General features: G+C 34.0%; 1 protein-coding gene across 6 annotated transcripts in view; it reads left to right on the top strand.

Annotated features, from left to right (window-relative positions):
• Nucleotides 1-22,422, top strand: part of clcn3 (chloride channel 3) — a 49,496-nt gene extending 27,074 nt beyond the window's left edge. For 3 of the 6 annotated variants that reach the window (XM_051114503.1, XM_051114504.1, XM_051114505.1), the window contains 12 exons: nucleotides 382-481; nucleotides 3,369-3,556; nucleotides 4,393-4,515; nucleotides 6,366-6,572; nucleotides 6,696-6,776; nucleotides 7,034-7,286; nucleotides 8,933-9,225; nucleotides 10,248-10,434; nucleotides 10,523-10,921; nucleotides 12,499-12,715; nucleotides 15,634-15,709; nucleotides 20,325-22,422. In XM_051114503.1, coding sequence (XP_050970460.1) covers nucleotides 382-481; nucleotides 3,369-3,556; nucleotides 4,393-4,515; nucleotides 6,366-6,572; nucleotides 6,696-6,776; nucleotides 7,034-7,286; nucleotides 8,933-9,225; nucleotides 10,248-10,434; nucleotides 10,523-10,921; nucleotides 12,499-12,715; nucleotides 15,634-15,709; nucleotides 20,325-20,489 — 2,289 coding nt within the window. In that variant the 3' untranslated portion in view covers nucleotides 20,490-22,422. Of the gene's footprint in view, nucleotides 1-381; nucleotides 482-3,368; nucleotides 3,557-4,392; nucleotides 4,516-6,365; nucleotides 6,573-6,695; nucleotides 6,777-7,033; nucleotides 7,287-8,932; nucleotides 9,226-10,247; nucleotides 10,435-10,522; nucleotides 10,922-12,498; nucleotides 12,716-15,633; nucleotides 15,710-17,758; nucleotides 17,805-20,324 lie in introns of all 6 variants that reach the window. The other 3 variants (XM_051114506.1, XM_051114508.1, XM_051114507.1) reach the window with 2 other exon arrangements.
• The last annotated feature ends 255 nt before the right edge of the window (nucleotides 22,423-22,677 follow it).

Here is a 22,677-nt window from a genome sequence, read left to right as displayed (position 1 = left end):
TCATTGTGCATTTATTTGCAGAAACTCAATGGACGCAAAAGATGGAATAATAAAAAAGTGCTTCACTACTTTTTCGTAATTCAACAAATATGATCAGTACTATAACTGTAAAATATAGTTTTCTGTAATGATTAACTTCTGTAATGATTTTATTAGTTTGTTACTGGTGCTGGTGCTGCATTAGGCCTATTTTCTAGAGCATGTGTATTCAAGCGTAAAACATTTGAATGGACGTTTTTTTGTGAACTTCCTGCTTGACTGAAAGTGATACTGCGGTTTGCAAACTGACCAGCTGCAGGGATCATGATAGATAGAAACTTAAGATCCTGTATCAGCAAGTTTGTGGATCTCTATTTACTCGTGTTGTGTTTGTCTGTGTAGATAAACAGTAAAAAGAAGGAATCAGCATGGGAATTCACCAAGAGTCTATACGACGCGTGGTCCGGGTGGCTGGTGGTCACGCTAACAGGACTAGCATCGGGTAAACACACACACACACACACACACACACACATTCACTTACTGTTTCTCTTTAGTGGCTGTTCAGACTCACATTCACACGTCAGTCTGCCCACTATAGTTTCTCTCACACACACACACATTGCATGAATAGAAACTGTTTCAAGTTCGTCAGATACTAGTGCAAGCGACACTGTAACACAGAATATAAATTATTAAAAATAATCACTGAATACAGTAAAGCAGTGCAGTGGAGAATCCTAAAGAGTTGCAGAGCAGTTCTGTTCATTCAGTTTAAAAATTAATCTATAAATTCAGTACCCCGATGATCTTTCAAATGACTCATAACCAGAAACCGCTCTGTTAACCAACTGCAGCTATAAAACTAGTTCAGAGGATACTATGTCATTGACATTAACATTCATTCAGTCCTGTTTTTTCATACATAGGGGTTTGGTAAAGTTGTTAGTGTATCCGGGCTGCATTTCTTTAATCACAAATACAGTAAAAACAGAAAAATTCTGAAATATTATTACAACTTGTTTTCTATTTGAATATATGTTAAAATGTAATTTATTGCTGTGATGCAAAGTTGAATTTTTAGCATCATTACTCTAGTTCTTAGTGTCACATGATCCGTAAGAAATCATTCTAATATGCTGATTTACGGCTCAAGAAACATTTATGATTATCTTGTTTTTGTACTTCTGTCTTTATTTTGATCAGTTTAATAAGTCCTTGCTGAATAAAAGTGTTAATTTAAATTTAATTTAAATTTAATTTATTAAAAAAAATCTTACTGATTGGTAACTTTGAACTGTATATTTTACTTTTAACATTTCTTTGAGCATTTTATTACTGAATTTATCATGCATTAATAATAACAGAATATTTATCTTAATAAAACAAACAGTAAAATGTTGAATTAAATGCATGTCTTATTTAGACTGTTTTTTTTAGTTTTTGTAAATATTAGCTTTGAAAATTCACCTACACACAGGAAATAAAATGTTCCTCGACAAACCTCAATATTGCGGACACTTAACACCCACACCCACCCAGACACACACACACACACACATATATATTTGAGCTGTAAGTCACAGTATAATCTTCTGAACACATTATGCTGAACTCTTTATTTCTTAAATCACCCTGAGGTTCAGCATTTGCACTTTTGCTTATTTGTCAGACATTTATTCAAAGCTGCATACAGTAAAACCTACTACAGGAACAATCCCTGCCTCAGAGCAGTTTCACTGTAAGGAAATGTTTTACTTTTACTGAAACAAGTAAAAATGCTTCAGTGAAAACTTGCATAACTAAGAGTTTCCTTACCATATACAACAAAAAACTGTAAATGGTTTAACACTGCATTATATGCCATGTTTTATCATTTGTATTTCTATATATTATTATGGTGGTAATCAGTGCATTTTAATGTAGAAAGCAGATTTTGATCATTTTTACAGGGTTTCTGATGGTGTTTAAAAGTATCAGTTGCTCTTCCACGAATGAAGGCCTAAAAAGTCTTTAAACGGTGCAGAAAGTCTTAAAATTATAAAGTCATGGCATTAAATGTTGCATGTACTGCAAAAAAAAAAAAATATCATTCTTAGTGTTTTGAGTTATTTCCTCATTCTAGTGGTAAGGAGGTATTTAAACCTCAAGCATTTATTTTTTCTTCCTGTAAAATGATTTATTTTCGAATGTTGAAGTGTTGCTGATGCAACACATTGCTTTCCTTAATTTTCTTGGTCTTACAAAAGCCTTAAGAAGCCCTGTTTTGATAGTATACTGATATATGTGACCCTGCACCAGTCTTAAGTAGCACGGGTATATTTGTAGCAACAGCCAACAATACATTGAGTCAAAATGATCGATTTTTCTTTTATGCCAAAAATCATTGGATATCAAGTACAGATCATGTTCCCTTATGATATTTTGTACGTTTTCTACCGTAAACATATCAATAGTCAAATGCATTGCTAAGAACTTCATTTGGACAACTCTAAAGGTCTATTTTGAATTTAGAATTTATTTATTTATTTTTTGCACCATCAGATTCCAGATTTTCAAATAGTTGTATCTCGGCCAAATATTGTCCTATTAAATCTGTTTTATTTTTTTCCAAATTCCGTTTTTTCGGTTTTAGTTTTTCTTGATTCCATTTTTTTCCATTTTAATTTTTCTTGACTCAAATTTATTCAAATTTATTCTTAAAACAGCCTAATGAAATGGGGTTTTTTTTCCCTCTGAAATTCGGTGTGGTCCATTTGTCAGCTATTTTCATTTATCTGTTAATTACTGAAAATTAAGCAAACTTTATTTTTTGGCAAACAAAGGGGATTTACAATTAAAATTAAAAAATGGAAGAAGTGTTATGTGATTATACCCTAAAAAAATAATGTTTGTTTCATTTTAGTAGTAGTAGTTTTCTTTCTGGCACAATGTCTTTAAATTAAACCGGGCTTTTATTTTGACGGGTTGCCGTGAATAGCTTCACAGTTCTGTGTATATATGATATGACTCTAGTTTTACTCAAATGGAATGATCAAATGTTCATGAAGTGACTCTCAGAGCAGTTCTGGAGATGTTTATGTATTTATGTCCTCATTTAGTGAGATGACAGTTGCTGAAATCACAGTGAGCGTCACGTGCGCTTCAGTATGCGTGTAGTAAACAAAACCGTGCGTATGCGCCATTCACAAACACTGAGACACGCAGAACATTCGAGATTCATATTTAAGTAGCATTTTTGCGGCTTATTACATTACATTGAATGAAATGCTGAAATATACTGTTAAAATACTCTAGGTTATTTTTACAGCGTTCCTCAAGGACACAGTGGCTCTACTTTAGTGCATCATGAATTGCATAAACACAGATTTTCTTCGTTGTTCTTTCAGGAGCGCTAGCCGGAGTGATCGACATCGCGGCCGACTGGATGAATGACCTGAAGGAGGGCGTGTGTCTCAGTGCCATGTGGTTTAATCATGAGCAGTGTTGCTGGGACTCCAACGAGACCACCTTCGCCGAGAGAGACAAGTGTCCTCAGTGGAAGACGTGGGCCGAACTCATTCTGGGTCAGGCTGAGGTCAGTGTCTAACTATATATACACTACTGTACAAACCTATTATGTAAGGAATTGATACTTTTTTTATTTAGGATGATCAAAAAAGAAAACATTTATAATGTTACTAAACATGTCTGTTTTTTTAAATAAATGTTTCTTTCAACATTAATAATAATCAGGAATGACTCCTGAGCAGCAAATCAGCATATTAGAATGATTTCTGAAGAATCATGTGACACTGAAGACTGGAGTAATGATGCTGAAAATTCATCTTTACACCACAGAAATAAATTATGTTTCAAAATATAGTCACATAGAAGACAGCTCTTTGAAATTCTAAAAATATTTCACAATATTACAGATTTTTACCTGCCGTAATGGTGAATAGGTGCTTGTTTTAAAACAGGTTTTACCTGATATTTTTTTTCTTTTCATGTGCTTTCCAGTTTTTCTAGTGGCTCATTATTAATGATTTTTATACAACTGGTTGACAATAAGGTTGACAAATCCTGAATTAAATTAATCTTTGAACTGAATTTCAGTTTTAGTTAAAGGTTATTCACTTGTGTGACACTGAAGACTGAAGTAATGATGCTGAAAATTCAGCTTTACATCACTCGAATAAGTTACGTTTTACAATATTTTCATATAGAAAACCGTTATTTTAAATTATAATAATATTTCACTATTTTCCTGTTTTCATTGTATTTTTGATCAAACAAATGCAGCTTTGGTAAACGAAAAGGACTTTTTTCAAGCACATTAAAAAGAATTTTGCACACTATAGTTCACACAGATGAATTCATCATAATGTTTAGTTTTTGCATTAATAATCGCTTTGGTCTTTTGTCATCTAGGGTCCAGGCTCGTATATAATGAACTACTTCATGTTCACGTTTTGGGCGCTGTCCTTCGCCTTCCTGGCTGTGTCTCTGGTGAAGGTGTTTGCGCCGTACGCCTGCGGCTCTGGAATACCTGAGGTAATCCTTAACATCAATAATACAGAACAGACATTGTCTCGAAACAGGTTTTACCTGATATTTTGCGATGAATGTGATTTTTAGGCAACCAGTTTTGCTAGTCGGTCGTTATTGACGTATTGATCATTTTTGTATTATTATTTAAAAACTTACCATAAAAGGCAGGCAGATACTAAAACGAATAGCTTTTATATCACTAACAGAGTCACTGAATATTTGCTGAGTATTTGTGAAACGGTGTGTGGGGGATTACTGAACGCGCTTAAGAGGTCAGGTGACCACTGAGAATGAAGCAGCATTAGCTCTGATTTTGTCACTGTTTCTATGGTTACCAAACGTGTTATGTAAGTTTTACAATAGCTCAGTTTAGTCCAGAGGTTTTGTTCTGTCAAACAAAGAGAAGCCACTTTCCAAGAACAGGGTACAATGGTCATGAATGGAGGTGTGTAACCTTCAGAAAATGTTACTTGTCAACATCAGGTTAAACAATGCATGTTTTATTTATTCAGTGATTTCAATCCATATAACACACACACACATACACACATACACACACACACACACAAACACACACACACATATAGATATATATATATATATATATATATATATATATATATATATATATATATATATATATATATACAGTAGTCAACATTTGAAATGGATCAAAAAAGTTGATCAAAGTTGTTTTAAGACAAGAATGGGTTTTGTTTTGGTTTGAGGACAACTTTGAAAGGTTTTGATCCACTTCAAATGTTGACTACTGTACAGGTGCATCTCAATAAAAAAAAATTTGAACCAATAAAAACTTGAAATAAAAAAAATGAAGTAATAAATATAAATAAATATAAATAAAAAAAATAATAAAAATATAATAAAATAAATACATAAAGTAATAGTAAAATATATATACATATTTAAAAAATATATATTAATAAAAATAATAATCATTAAATAAAAAAAAAACATAAAAACCCACAACAAAATTACTAAAATGTTAACTTCAATTTTAATGGGAAAAAAAAAAAAAAAATTAAAAAATGTTAGTAAAAATGGCATCTCAATGATACAAATATAACACTGGCTATTAAATAACATCAAAATTACATTATTACTTGGGTTACAATCTTGAAGAATGTTTTTGTGTGTGTTAATTGTGTAAATTCATGCATAATAAATATAGGGTCCCACTTTATATTAAGTGGCCTTAACTACTAAGTACTTACATTGAAATGAATCATTTGATAGAATGCACTTATTGTGTATGTACATGTATTTACATTGTACTTTGATTTTAAAAATACCTGCATGTCATTACATCTGTAATTAATTTCTGTGATCATTTATAATTACACTGTTGACCCATCCCTTACACCTTAACCCACCCTTAAACCTACCCATATCACCAGACCTCTTCCTAAACCCACCTCAATAGCAGCAAAAGTGTTTTGCAATACAATATGAACACAATAAGTACATTGTACTTATTTTTGCATGTAATATTTTGTACATAGTAGTTATGGCCACTTAATATAAAGTGGGACCAAATATGGTCAGAAAGGTCAGATCTTTGAGGCCAGTGTTGTAATTTTAAAAAGTTCTTACATCAAACTACTTTTTAGGTTAATGTTCTTTTATATTTTCTTTAAGATTAATTAATCTAATATTTTTAATAGTTATAACAGCTGCAACAAAACATGGGATTTGTGCCTGTAATGCTTTAAAAGTCATGGGACACTCAAATTTTAAGTAGAAAATTCCAGATGATATTTGAGGGTTTATTTGATGGTCATACATACGTTTTGTAATCATACCTGATGTCTTTGTCTGTCTCTTCGATCCTGCAGATCAAAACCATCCTGAGTGGTTTTATCATCCGCGGGTATCTGGGCAAGTGGACTCTGATGATAAAGACCATCACTCTGGTTCTGGCCGTGGCGTCGGGCCTCAGTCTCGGGAAGGAAGGTCCGCTGGTCCACGTTGCCTGCTGCTGCGGCAACATTTTTTCCTACCTCTTCCCCAAATACAGCAAAAACGAGGCCAAGAAACGAGAGGTTAGACATCATTAGTGGGCAAAGCTTCATTCTATTACATAGAAATCTGGATGTTACCTACAAACTCAAGACGTAGATATAAAAGAATGAGTTTTCTGCATTTGTTCGTCTCTATGCTTGTAGGTTTTGTCGGCGGCGTCGGCCGCTGGTGTGTCTGTGGCTTTTGGGGCTCCTATAGGAGGAGTTCTGTTCAGTCTGGAGGAGGTCAGTCTGCATTTATGTGAATAAAAAAATACAGTAAAATTGTGAAATATTATTAGAATTTAAAATAACTGTTTTCTGTTTGAATGTATAGTAAAATGTAATTTATTTCTGTGATGTAAACCTGAATTTTCAGCATCATTACTCTAGTCTCCAGTGTCACATGATCCTTCAGAAATCATTCTGATATGCCGATTTGAAACATTTCTGATTATTATCAAGTTGTGTATGTACTAATGTAATCTGTTTCTGTCTCTCAGGTGAGTTATTATTTCCCTCTGAAGACTCTGTGGCGCTCGTTTTTCGCGGCTCTGGTGGCGGCGTTCGTGCTGCGCTCCATCAACCCGTTCGGGAACAGTCGTCTGGTGCTATTTTACGTGGAGTACCACACGCCCTGGTACCTGTTCGAGCTCTTCCCCTTCATCCTGCTGGGTGTGTTCGGTGGCCTGTGGGGAGCCTTTTTCATCCGGGCCAACATCGCCTGGTGCCGTCGCCGCAAATCCACACGCTTCGGTACGTACATGGTGTTTGCGTTAGTGTCAGTGTGTTAGTGTTGTTCATATGCTATTATGGGTTTTGTTAAGATTTAGTGGCCAATTTATTTACATTTTGTGGCCATATATTTTTTTTAAAAACACAAATAAAGATTTTTTTTTTATTTAATGGCCATAAAATGTAAAAACAAATCTGTAATCCATTTTAATTTATTTTATTTTGTATTTTAACAGATTACAAAATGTATGTATCTGTTAAACAAGTTACATAATTTATGTATTTTATTTATTTACATTTAATGGCCATACAATTTTTAAAAAGTGTAGCTTTTATGTATTTGTGTTTTTAACAAATTCCACATTTGTTATCTTTTATTTATTTTAATATGACCAGAACATTCAGAAAAGGTGTCTTGTTTTTGTTTTTAGCAAACAAATATAACATATTATTTATTACATTTACTTATTATTATTATTATTATTAATATATGTATATATATAGAGAGAGAGAGAAAGAGAGAGTTTTTTAAATAAATATTCTATTTTCTGGTAAATCTTGGCTAAAGTTGTTTTAATTTTTTGTGTTTTTGTCATTTTTATTAGTTTTTGTTTTTCAGAATATATATATATATATACATGTGTGTGTGTATATATATATATATATATATATATATATATATATACATGTATATGTATATACATATATATGTGTGTATATATATATATATATATATATATATATATATATATATATATATATATATATATATATACACATGTATGTGTGTATATATATATATACACATGTATATGTATATGTGTATATATATATATATAAAATTTATTTATTTTGTAGCAAATTGTATTTATTTCCCTGTCAGTTTTTTTTTTTTTAAGTACTTTTTTCAGCTTGACAGAGGACTACAATATTTGTAAAAAATTTCGAAAATGAAAAGGAAAATTATCAGGGTTATTTACGAAAGATAAACATAAAAAAAAACACTGAAATAAAATAAATACATAAAATAATAAAACTATATAGACATATATTTTAATAATAATAAAGTAATAGAATAAAATAGGACTTTTTTTTAAATAATAATTATACAAATAAGAACAAATTGAATAATAATAATAATAATAATAATAATAATAATAATTAATAATAATAAACCCACAACAAAATTGCTAAAATGTTACCTACAATTTAAAACAGAAAAGAGAAAATACAGACATAAAAAATAATTCAAGATATTACTAAAACCTTTGGGTATATCATTTTAGGTATGCAAGATACAGACATGATGTTTTTAACTAACTAACTACTAACTAACTACACTTTAGGTTCATGTTCTTTTATATTTTCTTTAATATTAGTTCAAGGTTAGTTCATCTTTTTTTAAGTTTTCAAGGTTTTATTTTTAGTTTACATTGTTTCATTTTTTTTTTTTAAATAAATTTTATTCATTTCCCAGTTAAAGTTCTTTTTTGTATGTTTGTAGTTAATAACTTTTCTTTTATTATTAAGCTTTAACTTTACTTTAAAGAAAGTTTGATTTTTTTTTTTTTTTTTTTTTTTTTTTTTTTTTTCAATGGTAATAATTTTAGTTTTAGTTTATAATGGCCCTGATTAGCATTTGACCTGAAATATGATCATGTTTTTAGGTAAGTATCCAGTGTTGGAGGTGATCACGGTCGCTGCCATCACGGCCATCGTTGCGTTCCCGAACCCTTACACACGGCAGAACACCAGCGAGCTGATCAAAGAGCTGTTCACGGACTGCGGCCCGCTGGAGTCATCTCAGCTCTGTCAGTACCGCAGCCAGATGAACGGCAGTCAGGCGTATCCGGAGGGATCGGACGCCGCCGCAACCCCGGGCGTCTATTCGGCCATGTGGCAGCTCAGCCTGGCGCTCGTCTTCAAAATCATCATGACCATCTTCACCTTTGGACTCAAGGTCAGAATCCATCAGAATCATGTTACTACCAGTTTTCAGTTGTCCGAACCAGTACTGATGGAATTGTGAAAATTCTTGATAATAATTTCAATGCTACAGTTTTTCAAACAGAAAATAATCAAACGCACTTATTTATTTGAATTATATGCAAAACAAATGTACATTTAGGTTGTGTTTCATGGCTCTGGATGATTTTCTTGATGGCTATTTGTTGTTTTAACAGAAGCTCCTCAGCATCTATGTGCTAAGAACACAAATACAATGAATAAAATAGACATTGTTTTAATTGTATGACCATAAAATGTAAATATAATCTGTAATCTTTCTATTCTGTGTATTTATTTTATTTTGAACAAATTTATTTTATTTTATATTAAATCATGGCCAGGCTGTCATTTATTTATTTATTAGTTTGTGTGTTTGCACAGAATACAGCTTTTTTTTTTTTGTACATTTTATGGCCATGTTTTATGTATTTAAATTTCATGGTTATATGTTTTTTTTTTTATTATTATTATTTATTTTATATTATGTGTGTTTTTAACAAATTACATATTTATTTCTATGATATATTTTATTTGAAATTTTGGCCATAAAAAGTCTTTAGTTTATTTGCATTTTTAACAGATCACAGATTTACTTTTTTTGTTTTTTTGGTCATAAAATTTAAAAGTGTCTATTTTGTTTATTTTATTCATTTTTTATTTATTTTTTCCAGATTACAGATTTGTTTTATGTATTTAATGTATTTAATTTAATATTTAATATTTTATGGTCATACAATTTTTAAAAAGTGTATTTTATTTATATTTATTTATATTACTTCTAAAAGTCACACCAATTATAGTTTGTATCTCCACTTAAAAAACATTGCTGTGTTATTGTTAAAAAAAAAGGCTTTATAATAACAATAAATAATAAAATATAATATAAATTTAATAATAAAAGAATAAAATAAAATTTTAGAAGGCACCGACATTAATTTTCCAGTGATGTTTTGCTTGTGTGTTTGTTGTGGTCAGGTGCCGTCAGGTCTGTTCATCCCCAGTATGGCCATCGGGGCGATCGCGGGGCGAATCGTGGGCATCGCTGTGGAGCAGCTGGCGTATTATCACCACGACTGGTTCCTGTTCAGAGAGTGGTGTGAGGTTGGCGCCGACTGCATCACGCCGGGACTGTACGCCATGGTGGGCGCCGCCGCCTGTCTGGGTGCGTATGCTTGCATGCTTTCAGCTTTCTCTGCATGCTTTTCTCTTTCACAGACTCTGTGTAATGTGTGCGGCTGTGTGGTCTGCAGGCGGCGTGACGCGTATGACGGTGTCTCTGGTGGTCATCGTGTTTGAGCTGACGGGCGGGCTGGAGTACATCGTTCCTCTCATGGCGGCCGTCATGACCAGCAAATGGGTCGGTGATGCTTTCGGAAGGGAGGGAATTTACGAAGCCCACATCCGTCTGAACGGATACCCCTTCCTGGACGCGAAGGAAGAGTTCACGCACACCACGCTGGCACGGGAAGTGATGCGTCCGCGCCGTAACGACACGCCGTTGGCCGTGCTGACGCAGGACGACATGACGCTTGCCGAACTGCAGAACATCATCTCTGAAACGAGTTACAACGGATTCCCCGTCATCGTCTCCAAAGAGTCGCAGAGACTGGTGGGATTCGCACTGCGCAGGGATATAACCATCGCTATCGGTAACTACACTTCACATTTCAGTCTGCTTGATCGCAGTTATTCTCATGTTTCTTATTACTGTGAAAATTACCTTGAAGAAAATTAAGGCTGTTTTAGGACCATTTTTTTCAGTATTTTCTGTCAAAAATTCAGATTACTGCAACATAAAAATATCTTGTTTTCATTCATGCAATGTGAAAAGTAGTATTATAAAAGTGTTGTAGTTTTAACAGTTGAAATTGGCATGAAAATAATTTTCTAAATGCGTTTTAAGTCTCTTGTGTTCACCAAGGCTGCATTTATTTGATCAAAAATACAGTAAAAAATGTAAATATTATTTAAAAAATAAATAAATAAATAAATAAATAATCTAAAAATAATGTTTTAAATGTGTGGCTATAAAATTGAAATAAAATCTGCAATCTTTCTATTACATTTATTTATTTATTTATTTATTGTGGTAATTTCATATTCAATCACATAAATTCAATCATATAAATTTATATTAATAATTTATTTTATTTTAAATCATAGCCATAAAATTTAAAAAACCTCTCTTTTAATTATTATTGTGTGTGTGTGTGTGTGTGCGCGTTTAATACATTTTAAAGTATGTCTGTTTTGTTTTATTTTATTTTAAATCAAATTACAGATTTATTTTATGTATTTGAATTTTATTTATATTATATATTTATTTTATTTTAAATGATTAGAAATGTGGACACAAAAAGTCTATTTTATTTGCATTTTAACAGACTACATATTTCATTTGTTTTATGGCCATACAGTTTAAAAGTGTCTATTTTATTTATTTATTTATTTCCCAGATTACAGATTGATTTAATGTACTCTATAATGTAATATTAAAAGTACTGTTGTCCCACCACATGTCCTATTAGCCATAGTAGACTTACCAGTACCATAAAATGTGTTAAAAACAAAATGAAAGAAACTTTTTTATTTAATGGCCTCAAAATGTAAGTGAAATCTCTAATTTCTCTCATTTTATTTCTTTGCATTTTTAACATATTACAGATTTATTTTATATATTTATTTTTTTTAAATCAAATTACAGACTAATTTTATGTCTTTAAATTTTATGGTCATAAAATGTTAAGAAAGGACTGTACTTATATTATTTGTGTTTTTAACAGATTACATGCTTATTTATGTTATATATTTATCTTATTTGGTATTTTGGCCATGAAAAGTGTTTGTTTTACTTGTAATTTTAACAATTACATATTTAATTTACATTTTATGGCCATAAAATTGAAAAAGTATTTATTTTTATTTCCAGTTTACAGATTTGTTTGATGTACTGCATTATGTAATATTAAAAGTACTGATGTCCCACTATATCAGTCATATCATACGTATCATATGTAAAATCAATCTGTAATCTGCTAAAAATCCAAATAAAATATGGCTAAAATTTCAAGTAAAATAAATATATAATATAAATGGAAATGTAATCTGTTAAAAACCCAAATAATATAAATAAAATACACTTTTTAAAAAATGTATGACCTTGAAATTGAAATACAAATAACAAATAAACGCTTGAGCGATGTTCTTTTGTTTCTGGTCTTTTCAGAAAACGCCCGGCGCAAACAGGAGGGAATAATGCTGAACTCCCGGGTCTATTTTACCCAGCATGCCCCGACCCTCCCGGCCGACAGCCCGCGGCCGCTGAAGCTGCGCAGCATCCTGGACATGAGCCCCTTCACTGTCACCGACCACACGCCCATGGAGATCGTGGTGGACATTTTCCGCAAACTCGGCCTGCGCCAGTGTCTCGTCACGCACAACGGGTGAGTGTCCGCCGGGACCAACCATCCATTCTCTCTCCCTCTTCTGTGTCCTGTGTTTGAACTAACAAACGTCCCGTCAGCAGACACACGCGCACGTCTGCTGATGGGCTTCGCTCGTGACGTCACGCTTCTGAGGATTCACATGCCTCTCATCTGCTAGTCTGAGACCAAACGCACTTTACACGCTCACACAAAGAGCCTTCGCAGGATCCAGTAGGGCTGGATGATATTTTTTCTAAGGCTTTTAATTGTACATGTAAGTTTCCTAAAAGTGTCTTTAAATTAGATTCACAATTTCACACTGCCTCATGATTTGCAAGTATAAACAGTTAGACATAAGTTAATCTTCAGTTAAAATTTTGGATTAATTACTACTTTTATATATTTCTTAGGTTCACCAAGATGGGAATAATAAGTGGCTTCTGAAAATTCAGCTTTGTATCACGGGAATAAATTACATTTTAATGCTTATTAAAATAGAAAACAGTTATTTTAAATTGCAATTATTTTTCATAGTATTACTGCTTTTAATGTATTTTTGATCAAATAAACAGCCTTGGTGAGAAAAGAGACATTTTTCAGACATATTAAAAAATTAAAATGAATCCAAATGTTTGGACAGTGGCTTATTTTATGCAAATCCGTTCAAAGTACTTCAAATCTATGATTAAGCAAGTATTGACTTTTTTCTTATAATTTCTGTACTTATTTTAACAAAAAGGTAAATATAGTTTATATTTATGCATTTACCAGGTGCTTTGGTATATTGGTATATATGCTTTGGCATATTGCCCTGCCTTGTGTTGCACATTCAAAGACTGACAGTCTTCTTTTTTAGTACATTCTAAAAAATTCTTTAGACAAGTTATTTACAGTCTTTACAGTAAGAAAGAGCAAACAAACAAGGTATGAGCCTGATCAAATTTTGCATGGTATGTTTATATCAGGCTTGTGTTTCTCATGGTTGCAGCTAGAGGGAGTTTTAAGGAGTCAAATAAAGCAGTTCCTCTAGAGAGATCCCTGCTGTGTGCAGGATGAACTGTGCAGATGATCAGGTGCACCACCACCAACAACACAAAGACCCCCCACACACACACAAAAAAGCATGTAAAATGCCTTCAAGCAAGATACAAAAACTGGATCATTCAAATGCTTTTGCAACTAATAACGCATAAGAAAATGCAAAATACACATTGCATTAAAATGAAGCAATACAACTTATTTAACACAATTTGTTTTTAAGGAAAATAGCCTACTGAAAATAGCTGTTCGTACTGAATAGTAGCAATGCGCCAAAATGTTTTTGTACTAAATGTGAACAGTTCATCCATGCAAATGTATGTGGTTTATTTTTGTTTTTGAAATAAGTCTCTGCTCACCAAGGCTGTATTTTTTTGGTCAAAAACACAGTAAAAAAACTGTAAAATTGTGGGGTATAGAAAATAACTGTTTTCTATCTGAATATATTTTGAAATGTAATTTATGTGATGCAAAGCAGAATTTCTAACAGCCATTTTACTTTAGCTTTCATTTAACCAAATTTATTTAGTAATCAACACTTAAAAAGAATGAATATAAACATTTACATTTAAGCATTTTAATGATAGAATTATGTTTCTAATTCAGTTTATTCTTGAAACATAAACATTTAAACAGTGGCTGTAGGACTGCAACGATTCCTCAATTTGAATATTCGATTTTAAACAATCCTCGATTGCATTTTGCACGTGTCGAGTAAACGGCAAAATACCAGAAGTGGTGCATTCCACATATTAAACCCTTTTCATAATAAAGCATAATGCTTTTGAGAATTCACAAACGCTACTCGGGTTTAATATACGCATTTATGCACTTCAATTATTTTTGTGCGTTTAGGTTACGTATGTGCATTTCAGAGCGACTCCACAAACTGTTATCATTTACATGTGTGGAGCGTCTCAAACTCCATCTCTGCATGCTGTTGTGAGTTTGGGTTTATTATGACGTTCATCTGCGAACACAACCGGTGTTATTTCATCAGATTTGTAAGGTAAATCATTTATAAGCTTACGCAAACAGGAGAATGCGTCGGCATCTTTCTCAATATGCTAACTGTTCATCGCGATTTCAAAATAAAAGTTTTGATGTCCAAAAATTTAAGAAATAAGTTTCAGGCATTTGTTATAATGCATAATGCACATAAACTCTATTGTTTATAATAGATTTACAATAGAGCAGTTTTGTTCAATAAACCATATGATTACTTGCTTTTGATACCTTATTTGAACTAATTATTATTGCCTCATTGCTATTATATATGCATTTTAAGTCACTTTAAAGGTTATTGTTCACTTAGGTCTATTTTAATTACTACAAAAAATATGTAATTATCCAATTACTCGATTAATCATCAGAACAATGGACAGATTACTCAGTTAACAACATAATCGTTAGTAACAGCCCTAAGTGGCAGTTATAACTTGTTTTCATGACAGAATTATTCAAACATACATTTTAATTTAATTAAACCTTTGGTCTTTGGATTGCAAAAGGACACGCTAATTGAGCCTAGAACTTATTTTGAGTTACAGATAATGGTACCTTCTCCAGAGAAAAAATAATAGCATGACTGCAGAAATGATCAAATAGTTTTTGTTCCTGTACGGTAAAGTCGCTTTCTTCCTAATCCTGATTTAATCATAGAATCATTTTTGTTTCTTACACATGGTGGCGGTTGATATTTACAGTTTGATTCTGTTCAGTTCATTTGTTTAATTGCAACTCAGCACCTGATTATTTTAATGATCTTAGTGAATTTCTGTTCATGTTGCTTCTGTTGTCTTGTTACTCTTATGTTGTTTTAATTTCTATTTGTTTGTACTTGAGTTGTCGGTGTAATTTTTGTTGCTAAGTGATGGTCGTCACGGTGTGTGTTGCAGGATTGTATTGGGCATCATCACAAAGAAGAATATTTTAGAACATCTGGAAGAGCTCAAGCAGCACGTGGAGCCCTTGGTGATTAGCCCCTCCCACGCCCCTCCCACTCTGCCTGTTAGACTCCGCCTCTTAGGAGGGACGCATGAAACTTGAGTGAAAAAAAACAAAAAAAAAGTTCTGGATGATGGTCGCCCTAAAATACCAAAGTCGCAATTTCAGCTAGTTAGAGATTAATAAAATTTACATGTGAATTGGATAAATTTATTCTCATTTCTAATCACTTTCGCTGATGTCTGTGAGAGTTTTTATACCACCTATTTCGAAACCAAATGCAAAAACATACTGTGTGACAAATTTAAATAGCAGTTCTTTTGAGGTGGTGGAAGGGTTCTACATGTGGGGTCCAAACACTGAATAACATGCACCAATTGTGATCAGTAATGCTTATTATAGGAATATTTCACCCAAAGAATGCTAATTTTATAAAAAAAAATGTATCCTCAGGCCATCTAAGATATTTGTTTCATCAGAAAAGACCAGTGGATCCTTTGCAGTGAATGGGTGCCGTCAGAATGAGAGTCCAAACAGCTGATTAAAAACATCACAGTAATCCCCAAGTAATCCACACAACTCCAGTCCATCAGTGAACATCTTGTGAAGTGAAAAGATCCATGTTTGTAAGAAAACAAATGTATCATTAAGGCGTTTAACTTCAAATTGTTGCTTCTGGCTGAAATATGAGTCCATAATCCATTATAACACTTTCTCCGGTGAAAAAGTCCATCTTCTGTTGTCTCTCACATCAAAATCCACTCCCATTTTTGTTTAGAGCTGTTTTCATCTGTAAACAGTGCTTGATCTGTGTGTATTTCTCTCCTGATTCATACAAGATGACTTTTTCATTGGGGGATATTTTACTCGTTTTGAATTGTTTCTTATAAACACACAACTTTTCTCTTCCTAAGATGTTAATTGATGGACTGGAGTGGTGTGGATTACTTGTGGATTATTGTGATGTTTTTATCAGCTGTTTGGACTCTCATTCTGACGGCACCCATTCACTGCAGAGGATCCATTGGTGAGCAAGTCATGTAATGCTACATTTCTCCAAATCTGTTCTGATGAAGAAACTCATCCACATCTTGGAAATTTTCAACAAATTTTCATTTTTGTGTAGGGTTGGGTATCGCTTGAATTTTATCGATTCCAATTCCGCTTATCGATTCCGATTCTTAACGATTGCATAGTTTTCTTTTTTTTTATATAAATAAAATATGATTAATCCTCGTTAAAGTTACAAAAGATATTCAGTCAAGATCAGTGAATGATGACAGGCAGCATGTTTATTAGCAACGAACGCATGCAGATCTGAAAATACTGTTACTCATGCGTTTTCTTTTCTCATTTGTTTACTTTCACTTTCAATTTCGACAAAAACAGCTGTGTTTATGATGATATACTGATGTATGTTTGTGCATATTGGGCGGTAAATGTAACAGAAAAGGCAGATCCTGTTCGGAACAACCTTTTCTGAATGGTTCGAGAACGGACACGGGCCGGGACACGGCTGTTCACTGTACTCACGCTTCACAAACAGTGCACAACTACTTTTCCTTCCTGCGCTTAAATCGCTTAATTTTAAACTTTAAACTCTCATTCAAATGTGAACGCAGGAATTGTTAAGTGGAACCTAAATGCACGTGTCTTATCGAATACCCGAGTTTTTGGAAATTTGGATACCCAACCTTATTTTTGGGTGAACTATTGCTTTAAGAAAGTAGAATGGGGTCAGTATTCATTTCACATTTTGGACCCTGCTTCCAGGACTTTATTCCTCCGCAGACATCACGTTTCTTGTACGATTTGCTTTCACTCAGATTGTTGCTCCTGTCCTCGGCCATCCCTGCAGGGTAGACTAGTCTGTCACATTAGCCGTGGTGTCTTTGAAATGCACCTTTATGTAGCCCTTCCCTTTCAGTTCTGCATTGTGCACGTGTACTCACAAAGCACATCTAATACACATGCCGTGATGTCCTTCATCTGAATTTTATTTCTTTGTTTGTTTTCCTTTTTGTTTATTGCTAAATTCCTCTCGGGGGCGCCTGGTCTGCGTCCGCTGGGCTACAGATCGATGACATCTGACCCCTCGCGCAGCTCCGCCCTTAAACGATTGGCGAGTAACTGTCGTGTGTAGCGGACTATTTTCTCATTCACCAACATATCTATTCATCTCTGTAGTCATAGTAGCTGTTACTAGGATGCTGTGTTGTTACCATGTCGATTTGGTGTGACTCTAGAATCCTAGCACTTGCTGTAGTATGTAGTCAGCAGTTCCTGTCCCCTAAATCAACAGTCCTCACCTGTCTGAAGTTCCACACCCCGTCCTCTTTCAGTTGTCTGATGTTTGACCTTTTCACTTTTCTTCCTGTCGCAAACATCTTGCAGGCATTTCACGAACATTTCACAAAGGTTTGACAATCATTTTACGAGTGTTTCATGCCTCTGGTTTGGATGGACTCTCGCAATTCCAGCTCTCGTCAAAATTGTCACTCCTTTTTTTTTTCTGTGATACAAACTGTCATCAAGCTTAAATCCCTTTTTCAAAAGCAAAATCAAGAGCATATTTAAAGTGAAAAGTTTGAAGAACTACATTCAAAAGTTTATCAAGAGAAATTAGTGTTTGTGTACAGACACCGTATCAATTTAATTTAAAAAGGTGTTGGGGTAAGGCGTTACATAATCACATTGTTTTAGAAGAAACAAGCTGCTAGTCATGCAAGGTATCGCGTTACTTTTTTGAATTCACTCTATAATGCTAAAATAGTTACTTTTATACTTACAAGTAAATAACATACAAAAGTAAGGTATAAGTAACAATGTAGTGTTACTATAGCTTTTTGAACTTTTTCTGTAACATTTTAAGAAGAATGCAACACAACTATACTATTTTAAAAGTTTGTGTAGGGAAATATATTTTTGGGTACAGATGCGGGTAAAGCATTACAAATAACATGTTACATAATTACATTAATTAAGAAGTAATGCACTAGTTAAAAAAGTATTGCATTACTATTTTGAATTCACACTATAATGCCTTCTGTAATGCAGTAATATCGGTCCATTGTACGTGACATTTTGTCAAATACCTGTATTTTTAAAGTTATACAAAAAATGAGTGTTTAGTTACAGATTTTTCATTTAGAAAAACACTTGCGGGTAAAGTGTTACAAATAAGTTACACAATCAGATTGTTGTAGAAGTAACATGCTGCTAGTTACGCAAAGTTTTGCATTACTATTTTGCGTTCACACTATAATGCACAAAAGTTACTTTTGCACACTTAATTAACATACAGAAGTAGGAGAAAAGTTACAATGTTGTGTAACTAATTGTTTTTTTAAACAAAGTAACACCTGCTGTAATGTTGGTACATTGTACATGATGTCATTGAACTACTACATTTTTTAAAGTTAAACAAGAAAAAAGTAGTGTTTGGTTACAGACAACTTTTCCAGTTAGATAAACACTTGTGGGTAAAGCGTTACAAATGACATGTTACATAATCGGATTGTTATAGAAATAACATGCTGCTAGTTACACAAAGTTTTGCATTACTGTTTTGCGTTCACACTATAATGCTCAAGTTGCTTCTATACACACAAATAATTACAAGGAGGTGTAACTTGTAACTAATTGCTTTTTTTAAAAATAATACTTTTAGCAGTAATGTAACACCTATTGTAATGCAGTAGTGTCTGTACATTGCACATGACACTTTGTTGAACATCTATGTTTTGAATGTTTATCAAGAAAATTAGCGTTTAGGTACAGATACCTTATTTAAATATACTGCTATGGGTAAAGTGTTACAAGTAACGTTACACGTTACAAGCAACGTGCTGCTAGTTACACAAAAAAATGAGCACTTTAATGGCCAAGTTACTTTTGTACTAGTAGTTAATACACAGAAGTAGGGCAAAATTAACACTGTGGTTACTTCTTAAAATAGGAGTAATGTAACCACTACTGTAATGCAGGTACATTGCAAAATGCTTAGTCCATGCTACAAGTAAGTGATCTGACTCATTTTTTATGTAACACTTATGTAACACTCATTCTGCTTGACATGATGTCTATGCTGCAAATGAGCTATGCAATATAAAATGATTTTTTTTTTAAAAAATAGTAATGCAATAGTACTTCAAGTAGCGTTCCCCAACACTGTAAACAAATGAAATGCCCAATTTCCATACATCCTTTAAATATGCTCTTGAATTTGTGTTGGAAAAAATAACTTCACTTTCTTGTTCTCCAAGGCCAGAGTGTGTGGATGAGATGGAGGCGTTCACTCACTCTGTTTCACTGCTGTTTCGCAAAACACTTGCTTCTCACTGTGTAGGTGCTGTCGGCTCTTAGAAGTAACGTAGTGTTTCCTACCCTGAGTAACATAGCATAATCTTCCACACTCTCTGCCCTTCTTCAAAGCAGAGACTGTCAGCTGTCTGTTGCCAAGACTGAAGTATGGAGTCGTCAAAACTGGAGCAAAAATTGGATTCAGAGTCAAAACAGCAAAATGCATTTCGTTGGGACTTCTTTGCGAAACTTGGCAACAGAATAAGACGTCAGTCCTCTGTAAAAGTATCAAAGATGCACTAGTAAATTTCTCTACCTCTTCTTCTCTCTCTTTTTATAGGCGCCTCCTTGGTATTATCACAAAAAAAGATATCCTCCGTCATATGGCCCAGATGGCAAACCAAGACCCCGAGTCAATAATGTTCAACTAGCGTCCTCCTCTTCCCGCTACGAGGAAGATGAGAGCGAAGAGGAGGTCCGATTACTGGACAATTCATCCCTCTGACCACACGCCCCTACGGTACCCTAAACCGCCCAAGTACAACACAAAAAAAACACTACGCCAGATGGGAACCCACCCTGGTCGCATCCTCTGGATACTTGCACAAGACTCCAAAACGAGTCTTTCGAGGAAGAGCCTGGCTGCTTGAAAAACTTAAGAGTTTTGGGAGAAGCTCGAATTTCGGGAGAGCCTCAAGTGGAGGAATTTCTCCAAATGCTAACATGCTAAACTAACTCACACGCGCATGCAAAAACACCTAAGACACCTTGCGGGTCCTGCTTATTTGACCTTAGCCTCCTGCCTGAGAAAATGCATCCTGAAGAGGTGAAAGGTCAAGATGAACCGCTCCAAACGCGAGGAGGGACCTTCACCACCGACCGCCGTGACCCCTCACTGCCCCACCACAATCTAAAACGGACTCTATAACATTGTTTACTTGTAGTGTGTGTGAGAGATATAAGATGGTGAACGAGATCGTGTTTAAACGCACCCCAACATTCCAATCGGGATCTGATGCTGTAAAGCTAAAGAATCGTTCAGTGTCCCATACGTAATGGATACGTTGCCCGTGCAAGTGGTTTTTGCGAGCGATCTGCAGGGATCAAGTATTCAGCATTGCGAAATGATCAAACAAACAAGTGTGGGTTTTGTGCTACCTAGCGAAAGGATGTTGGGAGGAGAACAGGGTGAAAATCGTCTTCATTAATCGTCTTCAACCTCAACACTACGACGGCCAGTCTAAACCGCAGTGGGATTGTAGGTATCGAGCCAAACGAGTCTGTCCGACAGGTATTTGAGTGCCCACATTTTATGAAGTTTGTGCTTTTCTTTTGGGAATGAAAAACCAAGACGCTTTTCTTTTTCAGCTGCTATCTATTATATTTAAATGTACTAAGCAACTCCTAATAGTTTGAAAATAAATGTGACTTGACCAACTTTTTTTTTTAACTTTGCAAACGCATAAATGTTCAAGCTGGTGAATGTTGGCTCCAGTGCAGTTTAAAATTGCCATTCTTTGTATGCTCACATTTCATCTCATGTGATATATAACAGTGCTGTTCACCTTCATCTGACTAATCAAATGTTTGATGGTCCTGAAATTATACATTTAACATCTCAAATAGTTTTTTCGCATCTGACAACTATATAACAGGCTAAAGGATAAATCCCACGAAAAATGCGTCTCGTATTTCATCCCCAGCCTATTTGAGAGTTTATATATCTATATATATATATATATATATATATATATATATATATATATATATATATAGATATAGATATATATAGATATAGATATAGATATAGATATAGATGCCAAACGATTCGGCCACGACCTCACTGAAAAAGCGATGAAATGTGACTGTTAGAGATGGTGAGAATGGAAGCTCTAGTTCATTTGTGATTGCTGCTGTTGGCCCCTTCATATTTTTTTTTTTTCCTGAGAAATACATGGAACAGTTTTGCACAAATTTGACACTTGTGGTAACCATTGCTGTGTCCCGTTCTGTATGTTAAACTGCATATTCTAATCTGCCAGCTGCACTACGTCTCTTACATTTAATTTTGAATTACATATTCGCATGTCATTTCTTTTCCGAAACAAGGCCGAAGTGTTGTCTTTTATCTGATTGGTGAAATTCTGTCCTTTCGCTTTTTTTCCATTGGTGACCCGGCATTAGAACCTCCCCCCCGCTGATTGATTGACACTACATGAGCCGGTGTGGGCGGGGCCTGTGTGTTCTCATTAGCAGTCGATGTTCCTCTGTTAATCAATGAAGAAAACAAAATGTTGTTATATATTGATCACATTTTTTTTTTTTATTTATACTAGTGCTAGAGTTGTACAATATGGAGAATTTTATGTATGATTGATGGTTTGATTGTACATTAAAAAACAAATATGTAAAGATTAAATTGTTTTAAATGAAGTGTAGATCCGTTTGCACTGTCTTGCTTTCTCAGACTGCGTAGCATGATGCCAACCATAAGCACAGACATCGAGATGCTGCTCTCAGGTCAGTCAGAGTAAAATGTATGTGTTCCAGTCCAGGAGTATGAAATCCTCAGCTTCAGTGTTTATTAAATGACGTGTCACAGGAAGTTTAATTTGCTGCTGTTATGTTTTTACATGAGTGAAGTGTTTGTTCAGAGGCAGACGGGGAGTGTTTCAGAAACCTGTTCAAAAAGG

This window comes from Labeo rohita, chromosome 7 (assembly GCF_022985175.1).
Source record: "Labeo rohita strain BAU-BD-2019 chromosome 7, IGBB_LRoh.1.0, whole genome shotgun sequence".
Taxonomy (NCBI): domain Eukaryota; kingdom Metazoa; phylum Chordata; class Actinopteri; order Cypriniformes; family Cyprinidae; genus Labeo; species Labeo rohita.
Note: the sequence above shows the minus strand (reverse complement) of the source record. Positions and strands in the feature narration are given on the sequence as shown.